The following is a 20,825-nucleotide window of genomic DNA, read 5'->3' on the forward strand; positions in this document are numbered from 1 at the left end:
TTTCTTAATATGAACACAATATTTGTCTAAATCTGGTTTACCGCTAGACTAATATATTGATTTCCACTCTGGTCATCAACCATCTTGACCACTGCTCTATCTCTCACCTCGGTCTTCCTCTCTACTCCTTTCTCACCCTAGATAAACTTCTCAACGTTACTACTATCTGTAAACACACACCTATGCTGCACAAACCCCTCTTCAAATTCCTACTCATTCGATTCATATCCATTCATGGAATTCCATGCACCTGACCAATTCTGTCTCCATTGCTCCCCTCTATGCATCATTCGATCACTAGCCCTACTCAGTCTGTCAGTTCCCAAGCATCCTGTGCTGCTTACTCATCCTTCACTCTCTTTGATCCGGGCCAATGGAACATATCGTTACCCCCCACACATTCAAATACATAGACCCTCTTCTAATCTTCAAAACTACCAAGAAACAAGAAATCACTTTTTGTATCCAGGGAGGAAGCAATGCGTGCCTTCTGAGGAACTACTTTCCTCTGTGCTGCTCCACTGCTCCCCACCAATGTCTACTAAGGGCAAAGAGCTTCATCATCTGTAAATAACATACATGACTTGTATTCTTATTCTGTGGCACCCCCTTCAATGTTCCCATGTGAAGCCTCAATATTACATACTCTGTCTACTTTCACAGTTTGTGCAGCACCCAGGAAGAGATGTCCCTACTCACTGCTAATGTACAGCATTTCTGTTCTAAGTGCTCAATCTCCTGATCAATAAAAAAAGGCAATAATGTATATTGTTGTGAGTTTGTCAATTGTGAGACATTTGCTGTACATTGTAGCTTGTCACCCCTGCATGATCTGCCCACTCTGACAGTATGAACCTTTGAACCAGATGTGCAGCTGACTTGCATGACAGGATCGTTTGACCCCTATTTCCAGAAGCTTGTGGTGACTCAAGGCAGACCATCCCAGATCTACAGGCTCCTTTGACTCTGCTTATAGGGACTTCAGAGCATGGGTGTAACTATAGGGGGAGGGGGGCTTGTCCCTCCCAACTTCTATGGTATGCCTTTTTGTACCCCCCATCTTTTGGAGGAGTGCAGGGGGGCCGCAATATCAATTATGTAATTGGACAGCGTGAGCCCAGCTGGGGTGCCCAGCAAGGCTTGTGCTGTCTCAGTGCATAATGCTGAGATGTCTGGCAGCCGCGCTGCAACACATTCAGGGCCGGGATGCCCTGCGTGGCTCAGTCCCTCATCCTGGCTGGTCTGACTCAAAGTGAGAAGCCAGGGTGATGAACTGGGTGTTGCAAGGCCTGGCACCTGTGCTGCCACGCTAGCAGCAGCACTACCAGAGTCGACGGCGCAGAGAATCCCTTTCCGACTTTGTGTTCGTGCGACACACAGACAGGAACTAGGAAGCTCATTCATCTTGCTGCTTTCTGTCTGGAAGTGTGCAAGTGCGAGGTTAAGTCAGTGTAACATGAGACGTGGCCGGGCGGCATTTGAAAGCAGAGCTGAGGGACTTAAAAAAAAAAAAAAACATTTTAATTGTATTTGTATAAGTTTGTAGGGGCCTGGACCGCTGGCTGACCCTAGTGAGGGCACGTGTCACATTAAGGCCACAGCTCTGCAACGCCTCTAAAATTAGTCTTGCCACTTTTCAGATGCTACTAAAGCACCACCATCCTATTTCAAAATTAAGTTGTCGGAGGGTGTTCCCTCCCCATGTAGAGTGGAAAGAGTCAATCTGAGAAAACCTGTGACCCAAAACTGTCTTACTCTGCAAATCATGTGAAACGGAATTGAGTGCCCAAAGCCTTCCAAACATGGTGAACTTTTGTTAAGCAGTTTTTTTCTAGGTGCACAGAAAGAACCCTATGGGATTTAGTGTTAAAAGCGCACTTTTAGGAGCCCTGGATAACTTTTCCACCTGCTGCCAAAAATAATCTTCACCAAACTGGCACAAAGTATTTCGAGTTTTGCTGACACCTTTTCAGGACAGCTTGGTGTAAATTAGTAAATGGGAGTCATGGTTCAGGTTACAAGCCACCAAAAACGTCTTCACTTATCAAACTAAGTAAGGGAGTATCCAGCAAGAGTGTGGGGGGAGGTGAGCAACAAAATGCAGTGTGTGGAATTCCACATGGTCTCATTGGCACCCCCAAACGCTCACCCCAGCCCCAATCTACCTTTTGGTAACATTAGTGGAAGATGGCATTTTAACACACAACTAAAATAATAAACCTGCAGGATCATTCCAGATGCAGGAAACCCATCTATTAGAGCTCTGTCCAAGCCCTCTGAGGCAAAATACATGCACACTTCCTAATTATTATATGGATTGCACCAACAGAAGTGACTTCACAGAAAAGGACATTGCAAAGGACATCATTAGTCTTAGATACTAGGAGGCTCCATGGAATTGACTTTAGAATAATTTGCCATAAATAGGCCAAGTGACAAATAACTTTGTGGTGCAAAATACCTAAATTGCACTATTGTTATATGTGGAGCAACTCTATAGTCATTAGGATTTTCCATTATAATACCATGATATATTAACATAAGCTTTTAAGTGAATCAGAGTCACTTGCAGAGCTGCATATAAGGCACAATGTGATCAAATAATTTGCTCAGGATCACACACTTGCTTAAATGGTGAAACTGGGATGTGGACAATTTAAACGACCGCGCACATCTTTCCAGGTTTAGTTCATATAGATATTTATTAAGGTTTTTCTTTACATTTCGTGTGCTTAATCATTGTTTATAGCAATGCCTTGGAAGCAAACCACATTACATAATAAACTAGCCATACTCTATATACATTGTCATAGGAAATATGTTGAGCAATGGGAGCATGGCTTTAGTTCTATTCTCCCCATTCTGCATGCAAAGTCACAATAGCATCATGTAGATTAATGTGAGTCTACAAATCCTCATGGGGTTTTAAAGCCATAGTCATTATTTCATAAATCATGCAACATTATGCACCCTTCTCACTTCTGATCACTCCCTCCCATTCACATATCTAAATGAACAAAGGTCCCTCCTAATAATACCTCCCTCCCTCCCATCAGTGCCTAATGCCTCACATTGTAATGCTCTGTTGAAACAGAGCAACGTGAGGACCCTCTGCTGCCCGGAGCTCCTTGGGACATTGGGCCTCATTCCGAGTACGGCGCTAACCAATGGCGCTATTAACGCCTTGGTTGACGCCGTAACCGGAACGGCAGCGCCTTGGTGGATGGCGGAATCACCGCCCCATTCCAAGGTTGGCGGGGCGGTAATTCCCCATTCACCAAGGCTCTTCCCCATTCCCAAATGAGCCCCCATAGGGCTCAATGGGAATGGGGAAGATGCAAATAACGGTGACCGTTCATTACGGTCACCGTTATTGGCTTGGAGGCCCCTTTGCGCCCTCGACTTTAACACCTGCTCAAAGCAGGCGTTAAGGGCGAGGGCGCAGAGGGAACTCAGAGTATGGCGGTAAGGGATTACCGCCACCGGTCACGTTACCGGTGGCCACTATCCCTTACCGCCATACTCGGAATGAGGCCCATTGTGTTGGCAGCGGGACACCTCTACCATTCGGAAAGGGTAAGGTGTCCTGCTGCCTTTGCCGTTGGGTGCCCCCTTTGAGGTGCCGAATGGGAGAGGTGTCCCAATGACAAATGTCCTGGTCTGGCTCTTAGAATAGACACAGGGCGTAGCTTGCTCCCCCTGCCTCTCCCGCTCGGTACTCCACTACTTGGAGCCAATTGAACACAGGAAAACATACCTTGATCAGTCAGAATCTTGTAGAAAGAATACATCAGCACATACACATATAAGGTGCTGTGCAGAACCCAAGTTTGGAGATATATGGCATTTAAAAATTGATACCAAGTATACTTGGTCACCCACTGCACTGCATTAACTGATGGCTTCTGCCTTTGAATGAAAGAAAAAAATCAAGGAAATTGCTGCCATTCCAGTGAATCTGTTCCTTTCGGCCATGGCTTTATAGTTCAGCTAGGTCAAGTCAATTTGGCACAACATTTCAGGGATCAGGGAGTGATAAAGTCTGGTCTGCTCAATGGACGTTGCACCGCTGTTTCTGTGTGTTATTGTATATGTACATATAAATGTTGTGTGCACAAAGTGTATGTCAATGGAGGTGCTGGGTGCATTTGTGTGTGAGTGAGAGATTGTGGAAAAATGTGTGTGTTGACCTTTGTGTCTGAATGAATGATAAATAATGCATTGTTTGTATGTTCTAATGGAATTAAATATGTGAATGTTATGTTGTGTCACTGGGTGCATGGCAGGCTGGCTGAAGATGTGTGGGGGCCCAATTGAATTTTAAAGATACGCCACCAGTTTTATGAAAGTTATAACAGAGCGCCAGCAATGGACTCTTGTGGTGTAGTAGTCTAGTGTTATCCTTCAGGGATTTAGGTTGTTTGACCGAAATACAAAATCATGGCAGAATTAACCGTAGTAATTTTTGCTGCGAATATGTTTTTACCTCAGTACAAAAAACCAAACCCATGTCCCCCCAAACTGCCAGAACACCCAAAACCCCCCCTAATTACCTTTTCTCTATCCGCCGGCTCTCCTGCACCCTGCAGCGTCAGATCCATCCATCTAACGTGGGTCGGATCTGATGCTGCAGGGTGCCTTTTTCTTCTTTTTTTTGGGTCCCCTGCCACCAATGCTGAGGAAGCGGGGGACACTGCCGAAGCCACAAATAACGGAAACACCCCCGCAACCCCAGCTCTTCATGTTCGGTATCTTCAGCTTCAAACTAATGGTGGTGACCTAATTCAATCAAATCTACCATTCAACCAGATTTTTTGTAACAATTTGTCCGAAATGATCCCTAAAACGCACCATCCGCCCTCCCTACACCCCACCCCGTCCCCCCAACATTTTCAGCAAAGTTACTCCACTGCTTCAGAGTTCCTTCTCCATCACCAGCTGCTCCTTCCATAAATTATATCTCTTGATACCCTCGGTGAAGACGTCCAGCACAGGGAACAGGGCTAGCTCCATGTACAGGCTGCAGAACACAACTCCCTCCTTCATGGCCTCTGTCGCTGCCAGCAACTGGGCTAGGAAATGCATCTTTGCACTCCTTGGGTCCGTGCCAAAGAGATCAATGTCCAGTTGGAATGAGTTTTCCTCCAGGGGCACCCGGAATGGGGGCGACCCCAGGCTAAGGAAGTTGGGATCCTCTACCTTGTCGGCCAACCAGGTGATTCCTTGGGTAAGTAGATAGTCCAGGTTCGATCGCTTCGGGTGAACTGGCAGCCAGCTTTGGATCAGCATTGTGGCCGGCAGGAGTTTTTCTATCACTGACTCATTCTGGTAAATTCTGCTCACATCGTCAGCCCCCAGATTCACCGGCGGCTGGAAACAAAGACCCTCCTTATCCAGCCTGGAGTTGAGAGAGTGGACTATCTCCGGAACTTCTCCAGGCGTCACAGTCAGTACTAGGGCAGCCTGGTAGAGAGAAAGCAGAGAAAAGGTTGCAGTGTTCATTAGAAGAAGAGACCACAATATCCACTCATTGCAGCCAACCTTCAAGGCTGACTCTTGCTAGGAAAGGCTTTATTATAATCATCATATTCCAGCCAAGAGCCTCCTTTCTACTTCACATGCATTCACAACTCTTTTTGCTCTGCTACGCTTGAGGATTTGGGATCTGCGCTATTCTATCATTCAAATATGGCACCACTACGGCCTCCTGAGCACTGTGGCAACAGTGAAATATGTAGTATTATGATGAAAGGTGCTATAACAAATGACAAAAATTCATGAATGAATGCATTTCTGAATACTACATGTTTTACTGCTCTTCCTGCTTTGGTGTGGAGCTAATTGCCTGCACACGAATGCATTAACAAATGTAATACCCATGCAGCGTCATCACACGCGGTCATACCGCTTTTCCCAATGGACACCAAAGTGATGACTAACTTCTGAGTCTGCTAACTTACCATTTCCGCATGAGGAGCGATATTATTGGAGGAAATATGGCCGCCATCTTAATGAGGCTGTCTGCGATTTGCAGGATATGAGTCGGGTGTGAAAGTAGTTCCCCGCTAGTTGTCATCTCGTGCCCAGACCCACTTGGGTTTCTCTGCACAACATGAGACACCAGTGCACAGAAGAGCAGCCGGGGAAAGAGCAACTGGATGGCGGATACGAGTTGACTCTTTGGTCGTAGAATTTCAAGAAAAAAGGTGCAACTTTGGATTTATTAAATTATTACTAACTTCTGAAACTGTAAATATTCTGAAATAATGTCTACTTTCATTTATTATATTAATGAGATGTTGAACTGTAGTTAAAGTTGACTATATGTCATATTGAATAATACTAATAAAACATTTAAAAATAAAAAAGTGAATGCGAAATGAGGGCTTCCCAGCACACCAAAGCGAAGGGGTCGTTTCGGTACTTTTAAGAGGAGTACTACTCGTTTGTTTCATTCGGCCAAACAGGGGGGCAATTCATCTGCTGCCTGCTGAGAATTGCTGGTGCGATCATTTTTTACTGGGAATTATCGATGGAGGTTAACAGAGCTTTTCAGAGACGTGCTTCTACAGTACAACCCGTCTGCGAAATGTTCTTAGCTCTCTACCAAAAGTATAGCAGCCTTGCTGATAAGTGTTGATGCTTGTGGCGCTGCCCCGTGATTTAACACGCACGCGGCGGCATGACGTTGCATGCCACCACGTGCTGCATAAATAAACGGGGCGTTCCCGACTGCATCAGAGCGACCGGGAAGCCAGAACTGACAAGACGTCTGTGTGAGTGTCTGTGCAGTGCGGGGGCTTATGGGACCGCATGGGGCCCCGACCGACCCCCAACAGTGGCGACGAGTGGATGAGGATGCCCGGGCCCGGCGGTGATCAATGTCACAATTTTTCTACATGGAAAAGGAACGGACGACATTTCATTTCACGCCGTGGCTGCGGATCGCACACGTGGCTGGCGGCCATTTTGTGAACACGACCGTGGAACTTCTCCAAGCTCCGGTTTGGATGGGGAAGGTGATCCAGGTCTCATTTTTGGACAAACTGCTTGCAGGCAGTCTAACCTGCATATACATGCCCAATTTTTGATTTTGACTTCACATTTGGGCCTCCTTCGTCGAGTGAGAGCAAGGAGAAGGGCTAAAATGGCAGGACCTGCCTAACCCAGTTTTTCTTTTTCTTCTTCTGTTCTTCAGCCAATTTTTGGAACTTTTACACCACTGGTGTTGCTGCAGTGGAGGGGCACTGTGCTTCTTCATCCTCTTCATCATCAGGCTGCTGTGGCCTCTTCTTCGTCCTCTTCATCATCAGGGCGGAGTACTACAGTGGCGGATCCTCAAGTAGGCAGTCATCTTTTCTAATTCATCAAAGCCGAAGGCAAGATTGCACCATACCCTCCCCAGGTTGGACTGTCGCTGTGCCTGTGGAAGGGGTATCCAGGTGTATGGTGGTGGTGGGTGACTGAGTTGCGGCCCCCTGATCCTAGTGTGGGGGTGCCTGTGCGCTCAGGCCCATGAGTGGTGCTGGTGGGCAAGACGGTGGGCACCTTGCAGCCGCACCACTTCCCCAGGACGGCGGCCAAGCGGGAGGTCAACAACAAGCTCCTCAGGCTCCAGTGATTCCAGCTCTACAGCCAGTGGCCGCTCCACAGCTACCCCCTCAACCCCAAGTAGGCGGTCAAGCTCCTGCACCTCAGGGGCCACCGGTCGTGCAGCCAGTTGCCCAGCCAGGACCTCATATCATGGCCCAAGCGCGAGCCCATGCAGCCCTGCAGCCCATCCCAGAATTTGATGCATCAGGCCCGCCGTCCAGCATGGGGCCTAGGTGGAGGAGGTGGGTTGGTCGTCTCGACATGTACTTCCGGGCCGCCCAGGTGACGGATGATGACAGCAGGGTGGCTACGATGCTGTACTCCGCTGGGCCGTCGATCCAGGAAATTTTTGAGTCGCTTCCTGCGGGGGATGGCAGCTATGACGCAGCCAAGGCGGCACTCCTGGCCCACTTCTTGCCCCTTGCCAACGTGGACTATGAGAGGTTTGTCATGCTGTCGGCCAAGCAAAATGACGATGAAACATTGGACACTTTTTATGGACGCCTGCGTCGCCTCTCCCAGTGCTGTGCGTGGGGAGACACGGAGGACATCATTCGCACAATGCTAATTCAGGCATGCTCCTCAGGCAAACTCAGGAGGCAGGTCCTGAGAGAGCCGGGTATCACTCTGCCCCGCATCCTGGAACTGGGCTGCCGCCATGAGGTGGCAGAAGCTCGAGCAACTAAGAATGAGGCGGGATCCCACTCAGTAAAGTCTGAGGAGGTGTGTGCTATATGGCGTGGTGGTAGAGGAGTGAGAAGACCTGGAGTGGGTCCCCGGGACAGAGCAGGGAGAGCGGGGGAATCATGCCAGAAGTGCGGATACGACCTCCCTCACCCGACGAAGTGTCCGGCACCTGGAAAGGCATGTGGTAGGTGTGGCTTGCCTGACCATTTTTCGAGAGTATGCAGGGTTGCCCTGCCCGTGTTGGTACCGAGAGGACAGGCTCGAGTTTGGGTCCCGCGCCAGAACCGCCCACCAAATGTGGCCCAGGTGGACCAGGGCGGGGAGGATGCCCAGGAGGAGGAGGCAGAGGAGGATGAAGAGAACATTTTCTTTGTGTCCAGTGTGGAGGTCCTAAAAGGAAAGAAAAGAAGGCAGCCGAGGTGTGCGGTTGAGATCAATCATTCGCCGGTCCCGGTGCTGGTGGACACGGGAGCCTCGGTCAATGTGCTGGCCAGGGGGCACTACGATACCCTTGAGTCCCCCCCGAAGCTGCTCACACCGAGGGCCCGCATATTTGCGTTTGGAGGACTGGAACCGATACCACTGGATGGTGCCTTCGTAGCGAAGGTGGAGCATGAGGGCTCGCAGATCAAAGCCCGGTTCTACGTGATGCCCGTGAGCAACAACACTCTGCTAAACTGTGTGGCTGCGGAGGCCCTCAGAATTGTCAGCTTTGCGTACTCGGTGTATCTCGAAGACATCAATGACTTGCTCGATAAATATGCCGCCCTCTTCAAGGGCATTGGAAGGATGACTGGTGACCCGGTGCGGTTACACATCGATGAGTCTGTGCAGCCCATTGCCCTGAAACACCAGAGGGTACCGTTCCATCTCAGGGAGCAGGTAGATAAGGAGCTGGACAACCTGGTGAATTTGGACATTATTGAAAAGGTGGAGGGCCCCACACCTTGGGTATCCCCGATTGTTGTGGCTAGGAAGCCCAAGCAACCTGACTCTGTCCGCATCTGTGTAGATATGAGGCTCCCCAACAAGGCCATTAAGAGGGAGCGGCATCTCACCCCCACCATCGATGACATTATTGCGGAAGTGCAAGGGGCTTGGTTCTTTTCCAAATTAGATCTCCGAGCGGGAAATCACCAGGTCGTTCTCCATCCGGAGTCCCGGTATATCACCACCTTCACCACTCACCGGGGGCTCTACTGATACAAGAGACTCAGCTTCGGAGTATCATCGGCTGCAGAGGTTTTTCAAAACATCATTCGAGGTGCCCTCGCAGATCTGGAGGGTGTCTTAAACATCAGCAATGATATTCTGGTGTTCGCAAAGACCGAGGTGGACCATCTGAGAAAGCTGGGGAAGACCTTTGAGAGACTGCAATCGCTAGGTCTCACCCTCCACAGGGACAACTGTGAGTTCCTGCGCCCTTCCATCAAATTCTTCGGATTTGTTTTTAAAGAAGGGGGTGCGTCACCAAACCCGAGGAAAGTCCAGGACATTAAGAAGGCGCAGCCTCCAGAGTCGGCGTCTGACATTAGGAGTTTCCTTGGCATGGTGACATACTGTGGGCACTTCATCCAGAACCTTGCCTCAAGGCCGGAACCGCTCAGGGCTATGACGAAAAAGGAGTCAGCCTGGCACTGGGGCCCGCTTGAGCAGGCGGCCTTTGAAGACATCAAAAGCGCCCTGGCAGCGGAGGACACCATGGCATTTTTCGATCCGGCGCTAACATCAGAGATCGTTGTGGACGCCAGTCCATTTGGTCTAGGGGCCGTCTCAACTCAGGTGGACCGGGACGGGAGCATCCGGCCAGTGGCCTATGCCAGCAAAGCACTCTCTGAAATGGAACAAAGATACTTGCAGATTGAGTGTGAGGCTCTGGCGGTCCTCTGGGGCTGCAGACACTTTCGGCTCTACGTCTTGGGGCGTCCAGTGACGGTGGTGACGGACCACAAGCCCCTGCTGCCCATTCTGGCAGGGTCATCCTCCAAGCCACCGGCCAGAATCGAGAGGTGGATGCTCGCCCTTCTCGAGTAAGGAGTGACACTGGTGTACCGGCCAGGGGCCAACAACGCAGCGGACTATCTCTCACGACATCCGGGAGTGCGTGGGGGAGAGGAGTACGACACCTGTGAGGAGGAAGCCGACGATCACGTCCGGATGGTGGTGGAGGCAGCCACGCCGAACGCCATGCCTCTCTTAGAGCTGGAAGCGGCAGCTGCCGGGGACGAGTGCTTCAAGATCCTCCAGCACTCCATGCAGCACGGCTCCTGGAAGTCTGTCCTAGAATCCCTGGCGGGGCGGACCCAGGAGGCCAAGACAGCACTCGAGCAGCTGTGGAAGGTTAAGGAAGAACTCTGATTCTCAGCGTCTGGCCTGCTGCTGCGAGGTGACTGGATCGTGGTCCCCCAGTCCAAGGTACAAGACGTGATCGCTCTGGCTCACCATGGTACCAGGGCGCCGCCAAGACTAAGGCCAGGCTGCGTCTGAAGGTTTGGTTTCCTGAACTGGAGAGGAAGGTCGATGACTTTGTGGTGGCCTGCATATGGTGCCAGGTGGCGTCTCCCTTACAGCGAGAGCCCGCAATTGAATCGATGCCCCGGGGCACGCAGCCATGGGAGGTCGTCCATGCGGACTTTGGGTCGACATCTGTGGGCACCCACTTTCTGGCAATCGTGGACGAATATTCACGATATCCGGAGGTGGAGTTTGTCGAATCAGTGGCCTTCGAGCATGTGGTCGTGGCTGTGGAGAAGGTGTTCGCAGCTCATGGTTTTCCCCACACCTTGTGCTCAGACAACGGATCGCCATTCCAGAGTGAGCGTTTTGCGGAACTCATGGAGAGCTGCGGGGTCCAGCACAGAAAGGTATCCCCATTGTGGCCCAGGGCAAACGGAGATGCTGAGAGACTGATGCGGACACTCAACAAGATTTTCAGGATCGCCCAGGGACAAGGACAGTCACTACAGCGAGCCCTGTATCAGTTTCTAAGGGTGTACCGCAACACCCCTCATGCATCCACGGGGGTCGTTCCGGCAGAGGCCCTGTTCAAGCGATGCCCCGGGGACTACTGCCTGAGGTCGGAGAGAAGGAACCCGGGGTGATTGACAGTCAACAGGTCTAGGCAGACCGGCGAGTGAGGATTGAGCAGGAAAACCTGCGAAGAGGGCTCCGCCCCCAGCGGCTGGAACCGGGGGACGAAGTCCTCATCCGTAATCGACACCCCCACGGAAAGCTGTCACTCCCCTACAAGCCTGAGACGTTGGATGTGGTGGCCGTAAAGGGATCCATGGTAACGGCATCCGACGGAAGGTCCGCTGTCACCCGGAATGTCAGCTTCTTCAAGAAACTGGGTGACTCACGAACTGAACCGCAGCTGGAACCGGACGTATGGGATATACCGGAGGACGGATGAGGTCCCTCCAGCACCCCTGCGTCCCCTGCCCGGGAGATGCCTGCTGAAAGACTTCACGTGCTGGAGGTGAGCGGGAGGTACCCCCAGAGGGCTGGGCGAGGGAAACCCGCTTACCTCAGCGATTATATTTTGGGACTGTTGGTTAACCAACCTGAGTAAGGGGATCCGGGTGGTTGACAATAAAGGGGTTTGGGCAAGTTGTGTTGTTAAGTGAAACAGTTTATGTGTTTGTGTGGCTTGCAGTGTATGTTCAAAGTGTTTCGTGTTCTCCCGGAAAAAGGAGAAGTGTGGCGCTGCCCCGTGATGTAACACGCATGCGGCGGCGTGACGTTGCACGCCACCGTGTGCTGCATAAATAAACGGGGCGTTCCCGGCCGCATCAGAGAGACCGGGAAGCCCGAACTGACAAGACGTGTGTGTGAGTGTCTGTGCAGTGCGGGGCCTTACGGGACCGCATGGGGGCCCCGACCGACCCCCAACAATGCTGTCACAATTAAAGTAAAGCAGAACTGCTGAGAAGTGCTAGTACTGGTAGATTCCAAGTATGACAGGCCTGCTGTGAAGTGCTTGCATTGTCACATTAAAAGAAGAACATTCCTGCTCAGAAGTCCTGGCACTGCCACAATAAAAGAATACAAGGTCTGATGAGAAGTGCTGGCAACATCACGTTAAAAGTATTGCAGCTTTTTTGAGAAATGTATGTGCCAATAATAAAGAGAAGTGCTTGTTGTGGCAGAAGTATAGCATGCCTCCTTAAAATAGGGTGACCAGACGACCTGCTTTTCCCGGGAGAGTCTCTGGAGTTTTTTAATTTTATAAACCCAGCCCCGGGATTGGATGGATGGGTGGCTATGATCCCCGTTTTTGCCGGGACCCAATTTTGAAATCCTGAAATTGGGCCCGGCGCGACTCTTCCTGGGCATGAATGCTTTTCACGCCCATATTTCCTCCCCCTTCCCCTCTCTGACTGCTCTCCTCCAATGAGAGGAGTGTGCCTGTGAGCACCACTCCCCCCCCACGCCCTCCCCCCGCAACAGGCCAACGACATAGAAGTAGGACTACAGTTTAATTTGTGTTTACTTTAGTCCTGCTTCTATGTCTATGGCCTGTCCCGTTTTTTTTTTCTTTATCTGGTCACCCTACCTGAAAAAGACTGCTATTGTTACATTAAAAGTATGGCTGCCGTGCTAAAAAGGTTTGGTGCCATGAGATTAAAAGTATTGCATCCCCTTTGAGAAGTGTGTTCAATATGAGTAGGGGAGCCCTTTTGTGAAGTGCGGGTACAGCCTGACTAAAAGAAAAACATGCCTGCTAAGTAGGGCTGGCCCAATAAAATGAACAATGCAGAATAGCAGCCCTTTTTGGAAATGCTGGTGTCGTCCAAGTATAGCAACCCTTTCACGAAGCTCTGCTATGTTCAAATTAAAAGTAAAGCAGAATTACGATTAAGTGCTGATATTCTCAGACTGAAATTATAAAACACCTGCTGAAAATGCAGCAGTGCAGTAACTCAGACCAGATGAATAGGACCAGTACTAATGACATGGAAGATTTATTTCGAAATTGATAGGTCCCCCATTTTACCAGCGTATTCTCATCATAATCCCATCGCTAGCCTCATGCTACCAGCCCATACACTCTAACCTTCTCCTGTTGAGATCCTGGAGTAAATATCATTCCATTCTCGCTCTGAACACAATGTCTAAAAAAAGACCCAACACAGGGGTCTAGACCAAGCAAGCTACACCAGGAGGTTGGAGGATGTTCCCACCAAAAGCTGATAAGTCTATGATTTAAAGGTTGAGCCCTACATCATAATCTGACTCTGGAAAAATGTTCAGGGATTGATGGGTGGCATTGAGATCATTGGCACCTGAGAAACCACTGTGATCAAGGCTCGCACTGCTGTAAGGTTGGCTCCCTGCCGGTCAAGGGGTTTCCACTTCCTGCCCGTGAGGCCATTGGGAAGGCAGAAATCATGTGCAGGCTCTTAAAACCAGTTGATTGGCCGGGGTCAGGATCGTGATGACCACAAATCCTGAGCTTCGTCCAAAGACCAATCTACCGCAGCCATCTCTGTCTTGAGGGCAGCTGGAAGAAAAATGCTGAGAGAGGCGAGAGCAGCGCCACGCGGGGTGCCAACGGCCGTTATTGGATTGTGTATAGGTGCAAATGTGAGATCTTGAGGAGAGGGGGTGGTTTGAGAACATCCAAAGGCGAAGCAGAGCTCCAAGAGGTAATCGTGGCAAGATACAAGTGTACAAGTGGTGTACAAGCGATGCTTCGGTCTCAAAGGTCCAAGTGCAGCAATGATGAAGAAAGGAGCAATGTAGCAGGAGTAGGGTGGTTAATGGAAGTGGAGTGGAAAGGTCAGGGGATAGGGAGTGAGCATTGTGGCATTACGACCTGTTAATAGTAGTGGAGGTTAAGGGTAAACCTGGTAAAGAGCATTACAGAGAGAGGATGTAAAGTTGGAACACTTAGTACCTCCATTGCCAGGTAGGTCCCACGGAGAGAGAGATATGCAGTAGTCATTGTGAGAGAGACTTCAGTGACCCCAAGACAAAAGGAGCTCATGGGAGAGGGTCTGAGAGGGAGAAACAGATAGCTGAGGACCCATCCAGAGTGTAGACCGATGCTGCATTGGACTGCAATGATGGGGCCCAAGGGGCCGTCTCTCTCTGATACTGTAGCTTTGAGAGAGGCCATGATGAGCGCTATGGGCCAACTTCCACCCATTGGCTTACACATTTGCGTTTTCGGTTAAGGAGATGGTTGTTTTCTTCCAGGCAGGTTAGATCGCTGAAAATATTTTGCAAGCGTGTTTAATGGCTGTTATCGTCAAATGCAGGTTTTATTAGAGCACAGGAAAGGAAGTTTGTACTTAAATGTTGAAATGTTGATTAAGGTCCTGCTGTTGGTGTTTGGGACAAGGGGAAAGAAGCAGCCGTACCTGGTGCAGAAGGAGGCAGACAAGACAGGAAGTAAGATGGATCAGGAAACGCAGAAGTGGGCACCAAATGTTAAAGTGGCATTGAGACTGGCGACTGTAAGATTGGTGTGGGCAAATGTGGGAGGAAATAAGTAGGGGAACAGAGAGGAGCTAGGGCAACAGATACAATAGGACAATGAAAAGAATATTGGAAGGCAAAGGGTTCAGATATTTTATCTCGGAAAAGTGAGACTGAATTGAAACAGAGTGGCCTTTCATCAACTCTGAACTAAGCGTCTTTGGTCATTCACGCCTTCCTTAAGAGTGCACATCTCTGGGTGCCAGAAAGAAGTTGGAAGTACCATCGCATCCACAACTCACAACTCACAACCAGAGGGTGTAGCCAACTAAGCAATGAACTTAGTGAATAGAGTTGCGTGCACAGGTCCAGAGTAGGGAAACTCCGTAGGACTACCCATGCAAAGGTAAAGGCACTCAAGAACTCCCAAGCCAGCTCACTGTGCCGCGAATAAGGACCCAGAAGAGTAAAGGGAAGCAGAGATTATCAATATTCCATAGACTTGTAAAGTGAACCTCCATTACAAGGCTACAAGGATCAAGGCAGTCTCTATGACTCTGGAATATCTGGGCTGTTAAGACTTGAGGGCTTATTGGTAGTTTTGTTTTCAGAATTTCTTTTTGTTTTTGACATCTGCTAATCTAGGAACTTTATTCAGCATTCCTCCCTCCCAGGTTATATGATATGATATGGCATTTATAACGTGCCTACACAGGTGTTTCAAGGAACGATGAGGCAAGGGGGGAACAGAGGGAAGACAGACAACGATCTTACTAGGCCAGGTGTCATTCAGATTGCGCAAGTGCATGGGAAGGGGAGGGAGGAGAAGTGCGGGGGGGGGAGAGGGAGAGGACAGTGCAGTACATGGGATTAGAAATAAATAACAATAGGTGAAGTATGGCCAGCAGGTGGCAAGTGCAAGGGTAAGTGCAGACATCAGGTGTTAAGTTCTGGCAGTGGGACTGTAGGGATACAGAAAACAGTCCCCAAGTGCAGGGTTTCCAGAAGGGCAGCGCAGGAGTGCGACTGGCGGGGGAGGGGACCTCGGCCCGAAATCAGAGGGCGGCCAGGCAACCAGTGCAAAGTCAGTGTCAGCCAGGAAGTCAGCAAGGGAGAGGAGGAGAAAAAGCAGAAGCAAAGAGAAAGGTTCTGAGGTGCTTCCGGAACCAAAGATGATTCTCCTCAAGTTTCAGGGAGGCAGGGAGGCTGTTCCAGAGGGAGGCCTCAGCCGAAGAAAGAGATCTACCACCAACGCGTTGCTTGGAGAAGCGACTGACCCTGAGGGAGTTTGAGGCAGGTGAGCGAAGACCTCGAGAATGAAGGTATTTAGGAAGAGAGAGTTGAAGGTATTGAGGCCCCAGAAGGCCTTGTGGATGATGCAGAGGGTTTTGAACTTAATCCTCGCAGCCACAGGGAGTCAGTGCAGAGATTTCAGTCCTGGAGAGATACGATCCCTGGGCTTGAGGCCAAGGACAAGTCTCAGAGTCCTGTTCTGGATAAGTTGCAGAGGGCGGAGAGTAGAAGCAGGCAGATTTAGAAAGAGGCTGTTGAAATAGTCCAGCCTAGAGAGAACCAGAGCTCTGGAGACAGTGAGCTTCTGGGGGAAGGAGAGGAAAGGAAGAATACCTCTGAGGACAAGCAGTTGATAGTGTGGCTTCTTAGAGACATCGGAGATGTGAGGAGAGAAGCAGAGTGTAGAGTCGAAGATGACGCTGAGGTTTTTATCCTCACAGGTGGGAGCAGGAAGAGGGCCAAGAGAGGTCTGCCAGAGAGCTACAGGAAAGGAGGGAGCTGATGTGCCAATGAGGAGAATCTCAGTCTTATTGGCATTAAGGCAGAGGTCATTGGCGGCACGCCACTCCTGGATAGTAGACAGACAGTCAGAGATGAGGGAAGTAGAGGAGGAAGCTGAGGGTAACCTGAAGATGAGCTGGGTGTCATCCGGGTGGCATAACACTGAAAGTTGGGGCAGAGAGCTGCGATGCGGTGGGCCAGGAGTGCCAGGTATTGGTTGAACAGCCAGGGAGAGAGGTTAGACCCTTGTGGGACACCACAGATAGAGAAAAGGATAGCGGAGAAGAAGGACCCAAGTTGGACCTGAGAGGGTCGGTTGCAGTGGAAAGAAGTCAGCCACGCCAGAGCCTGACCGGTGATACCCAAGTTATCACGGAGACGGTTGAGGAGGATGGCATGGTTGACAGTGTAAAAGGCAGAAGAGAGATCAAGCAGGATGAGGACGCAAGGGGTGTTAGAGTCAAGATTGGAGAGCAGGTCTTCACGGATGTTCAGGAGAGCGGTTTCTGTGCTTCTGGCAGCGCTGAAGCCAGACTGATGGTTATGGAGACAACCAACAGATTCAGTGTGGAGATTAAGCTGGAAGATGGCCAGTTTCTCCAAGAGCTTGCCCAGGAAGGGAGTGATGGAAATTGGCCGATAGTTGGCCGGGCAGGAGGGGTCGGCAATGGGTTTCTTAAGAAGAGGGTGAACAAGGGAGTGCTTCAGGGGGGGTGGGAAGACTCCAGTGGCGAAGGAGTGATTGCAGAAATCAGCCAGGGCAGGAGCCAGGGAGTCGATGTGATCCTTGATAGTTTTGGAGGAACAGGGGTGAACCTGTTTCGACGAGACTTTCATAGATCGGACTTGTCTAGAAACCTCGTCTGCGGAGAACGGGGGAAAGGCAGAGAAGGAGGGAGGAGAGGTGGCTGCAGAATGGCTAGAGGAAGAGCAGGGAGTGGGGGGGTGGGAGGGGATAGGAGGAGAGAGAAGACAGGATGTCCTGAGTTTTAGAGATGAAGTGAGACACCAGTGCCGTACAGTGGGCCTGGGAGGGGACAGGAGAGGTAAAGACTGCGGCTGGTATGGCCAGTTCCTTGCAGTTTGTAAAGAGTTCAGACGAGTTGTTAGATGCTGCAGAGACGCAGGCTTGGATATGCGTTCTCTTCTTTGTTAGGACAGAGAACCGGTATTGCCTTTGTAGCTGGTGGTAGGCCAGTTTTTCAGAGGATGTACATGAAGCACGCCATTTCCTCTCGGCCACCCTACACTTGCGTTTTAGGGTGACGAGGTCTGAGTCGTACCAGGAGTTGCACTTGGCTTTGGGCTTCAGGTGGATTCTCATGACAGGGGCAAGGATATCAAGAGTATCAGATATAGCAGAGTGGAGCGTGGAGAGGGCTGTGTCAGGATGAGAGTCAGCGAAAGGGGGAGGGGGAGTGTGAAGGTGGCGGCGAAAGCCTCAGCTGACACGCGCTTCATGGGTCGGATGACCGAGAAGGTGGGTGGCAGTGATGGAAGTGGCTTGGCCTGAAGGGTAGGGAGGGTGAGGTGGAAGGAGAGGAGAAAGTGATCACTCCAGGAGAGAGGAGTGGTGAGAGGGACAGAGAGGGGAAGGTCTGAGGAGATCAGAACATCAAGAGTGTGCCCTGCAGAATGAGTCGGGCCAGAGGGGAGAATAGTGAGTGAGAGAGAGTCGCAGAGGTCGCAAAAGAGTCCAGAGGGAGGACAGGAGGCATCCAGGTGGATGTTGAAGTCTCCAAGAAGGAGGAGTTGAGTAGTTGAGGCCAGTAGTGAGGAGGAGAGGTCCGCCCACTCAGAGAGGAAGGATGAAATCTGACCAGGTGGCCGATAGATAGTAGCCACAGTAAGTGAATGGCTAGGGGAGAGAGAGAGCCTGCAGATGAGGCATTCATTCATCATTGCTGGTCTGCCTTTCTCAGCCCTCTTCATTCATCATTGCTGTCCTGCCTCTCTCAGCAATCTTCATTCATCATTGCTGTCCTGCCTTTCTTAGCCCTCTTCATTCATCATTGCTGGTCTGCCTTTCTCAGCCCTCTTCATTCATCATTGCTGGTCTGCCTTTCTCAGCCTCTTCATTCATCATTGCTGTCCTGCCTCTCTCAGCAATCTTCATTCATCATTGCTGGCCTGCCTTTCTCAACCCTCTGCATTCATCATTGCTGTCCTGCCTTTCTCAGCACTCTTCATTCATGATTGCTGATCTGCCTTTCTCAGCCCCCTTCATTCATCATTGCTGTCCTGCCTCTCCCAGCAATCTTCTTTCATGATTGCTGGTCTGCTTTTCTTAGCCCTCTTCATTAATGATTGCTGGTCTGCTTTTCTTAGCCCTCTTCATTAATGATTGCTGGTCTGCTTTTCTTAGCCCTCTTCATTAATTATTGCTGGCCTGCCTTTCTTAGCCCTCCTCATTCATGATTGCTGGCCTGCCTTTCTTAGCCCTCTTCATTCATTATTGCTGGCCTGTATTTCTCAGCCCTCTTCATACTGACTTTGATTGTTCCTTGCCCCATGAATATTTGGCTTCTGGGAGAAATTGCATTTCTCCATATGATTAGGATTTATTTATTCATGATAAATGATTGTTTTTTCTTCTCTTACTTTTTCCTTGGTTTTCTTCTGAATTCGTATTTGTCCTTATTTTTGTAATGCAATTTTGTACCATGTCATTAATTACTGTACTGCACCTTTAGGAAAGGCATTTTAGAAATTGAAACAAACAAGCCCTGATCAATATCTCTTCAGTTAGCCCCCCAAACCTCCCATCACTCCTTGCCCTCTCTCCTTGGAATGTAGCAACCTGTACTTTGAGAGCAAGCCTGGTGGAGGGTTCTCTATTCTCGTTACTCTAAAAATCTTGACAGCTGGAAACTCGCTCTTTAAAAAGTCCTCCACGAAGCTCCTTATTAATCCAGCAACATTCCTCCCCCTCTCCCAGGGGGCCACCCTCAGGCCTTGCCCAACCGCAGTCTGTCCATCATCCACAACAAGCACCGACTCCAGAGCGACCTGCAAATAGAGACCACATCCAGTCAGAGCAGAGAGAACAGCGACCCATATGCAGCCAGAGAAAAGACAAGCGAGACTCTAATACAACCAGAGGAGAAAGAGAAACGGCCATTACATAATCTGGGCACAATATAGTCAGAGTAGAGAGAATGTAGACCTGTTAGCAGTTGGAGCAGCGACACAAAATAACCCAGTGCAGTCAGAGCACGCAGAACAAAGACCATTGTAATGTCAAACCAGTGTGAAGTTGGACTGTAGTGCAGTCAGATTAGAGCGAACAAATACTATAATGTAGACCCCGCTATTCTGGTCCCAGCCTGGCAAGGGCGTGTGCCTATCCTCACGCTAGGCCAGGGGCAGATCCACACTGAAGCCAACCACCCAAAACCCCAGACAAGCTGGGCAGGAAGGGGCACTATGAAACCTGCAAATAAAATTGATGTTGAAACAGGACATGGGCCCCGAGTTCTTACCTTTTTCAATACCATGCGACACAGACACCAAGGAGACATGTTTAGGGATTCCAATGGGTATCCCTTTTTATTTGAACAAAAATCCATAATACCTCTGTAAGCATTTCACACTCTAAAACCCCTTCTCTGCTCCCCTGGTGTGATTTCCATCGGAGGGAGCTGCCCGCCAGCCCACCCTCCATTAGCAGGGTCAAAGGTAGACACCTGGGGTGAAACTAACAGAACATACTCCACCTTCCTTCCTGTCCCCACCCACTGTGGGGAAAGGCCAGGAGATCCCCCAGCGGGTGGTTCTTGGGCAGGCCACCCCTTCTCCCTTCCCTATCACACCAGGGTGCACAACAACACTATCGATTCCCCCTCATGTATCTAAACTCCCACCGAACTCCCCAACTGAATTACATGCCCAATCAACTTAATAACTATAACTAAGAATAATAGTAATCATAAACATGCACACAAACTGTTAAATACACACAGACATAAATATACATTTAAATGCTTTACAAATAATGACAAACACATGTATATATTATATTAAAAGGGGGTGGCTGATTTAGTCAGCTACCCCTTTTCAGTAACTCTTTCATGTTGTGCTGTCCTTGACCCACTCCAGTCATGCTCTTTTTATTGGTGGTGCCCTTTACACCATATGGTGCATAATATTGTGTGTCACTGATGCCTGTTTTATGTTGTGGGTGACCCTGTCCACCACGTGGGGCCATCCAATCCCCACCGCGCAATATGCACATTCTGACTGTCTCAATGTCCGCAGGTACAGAAGCATCACCGTCGCACCCATGATGTAGCCCTCCTTGGGGGGTGCTGCGGTGTCACCACCATGGC

The 20,825-nt window shown here is 49.9% G+C and overlaps 1 protein-coding gene across 1 annotated transcript in view; it reads right to left on the reverse strand.

The window, feature by feature from the left end:
• Window positions 1–4,854: 4,854 nt before the first annotated feature.
• LOC138474270 (histidine N-acetyltransferase-like) overlaps window positions 4,855–20,825 on the reverse strand; it is a 65,995-nt gene continuing 50,024 nt past the window's right edge. Inside the window, exons 2-3 of the mRNA XM_069612221.1 lie at window positions 19,267–19,506; window positions 4,855–5,463 (exon numbers count right to left, since the gene is read on the reverse strand). Of these exons, the coding sequence (XP_069468322.1) occupies window positions 4,915–5,463; window positions 19,267–19,506 (789 nt within the window). The 3' untranslated portion in view covers window positions 4,855–4,914. The remainder of the gene's footprint in view (window positions 5,464–19,266; window positions 19,507–20,825) is intronic.

Source organism: Ambystoma mexicanum, chromosome 1p (assembly GCF_040938575.1).
Source record: "Ambystoma mexicanum isolate Mex_15411 chromosome 1p, UKY_AmexF1_1, whole genome shotgun sequence".
Taxonomy (NCBI): Eukaryota; Metazoa; Chordata; class Amphibia; order Caudata; family Ambystomatidae; genus Ambystoma; species Ambystoma mexicanum.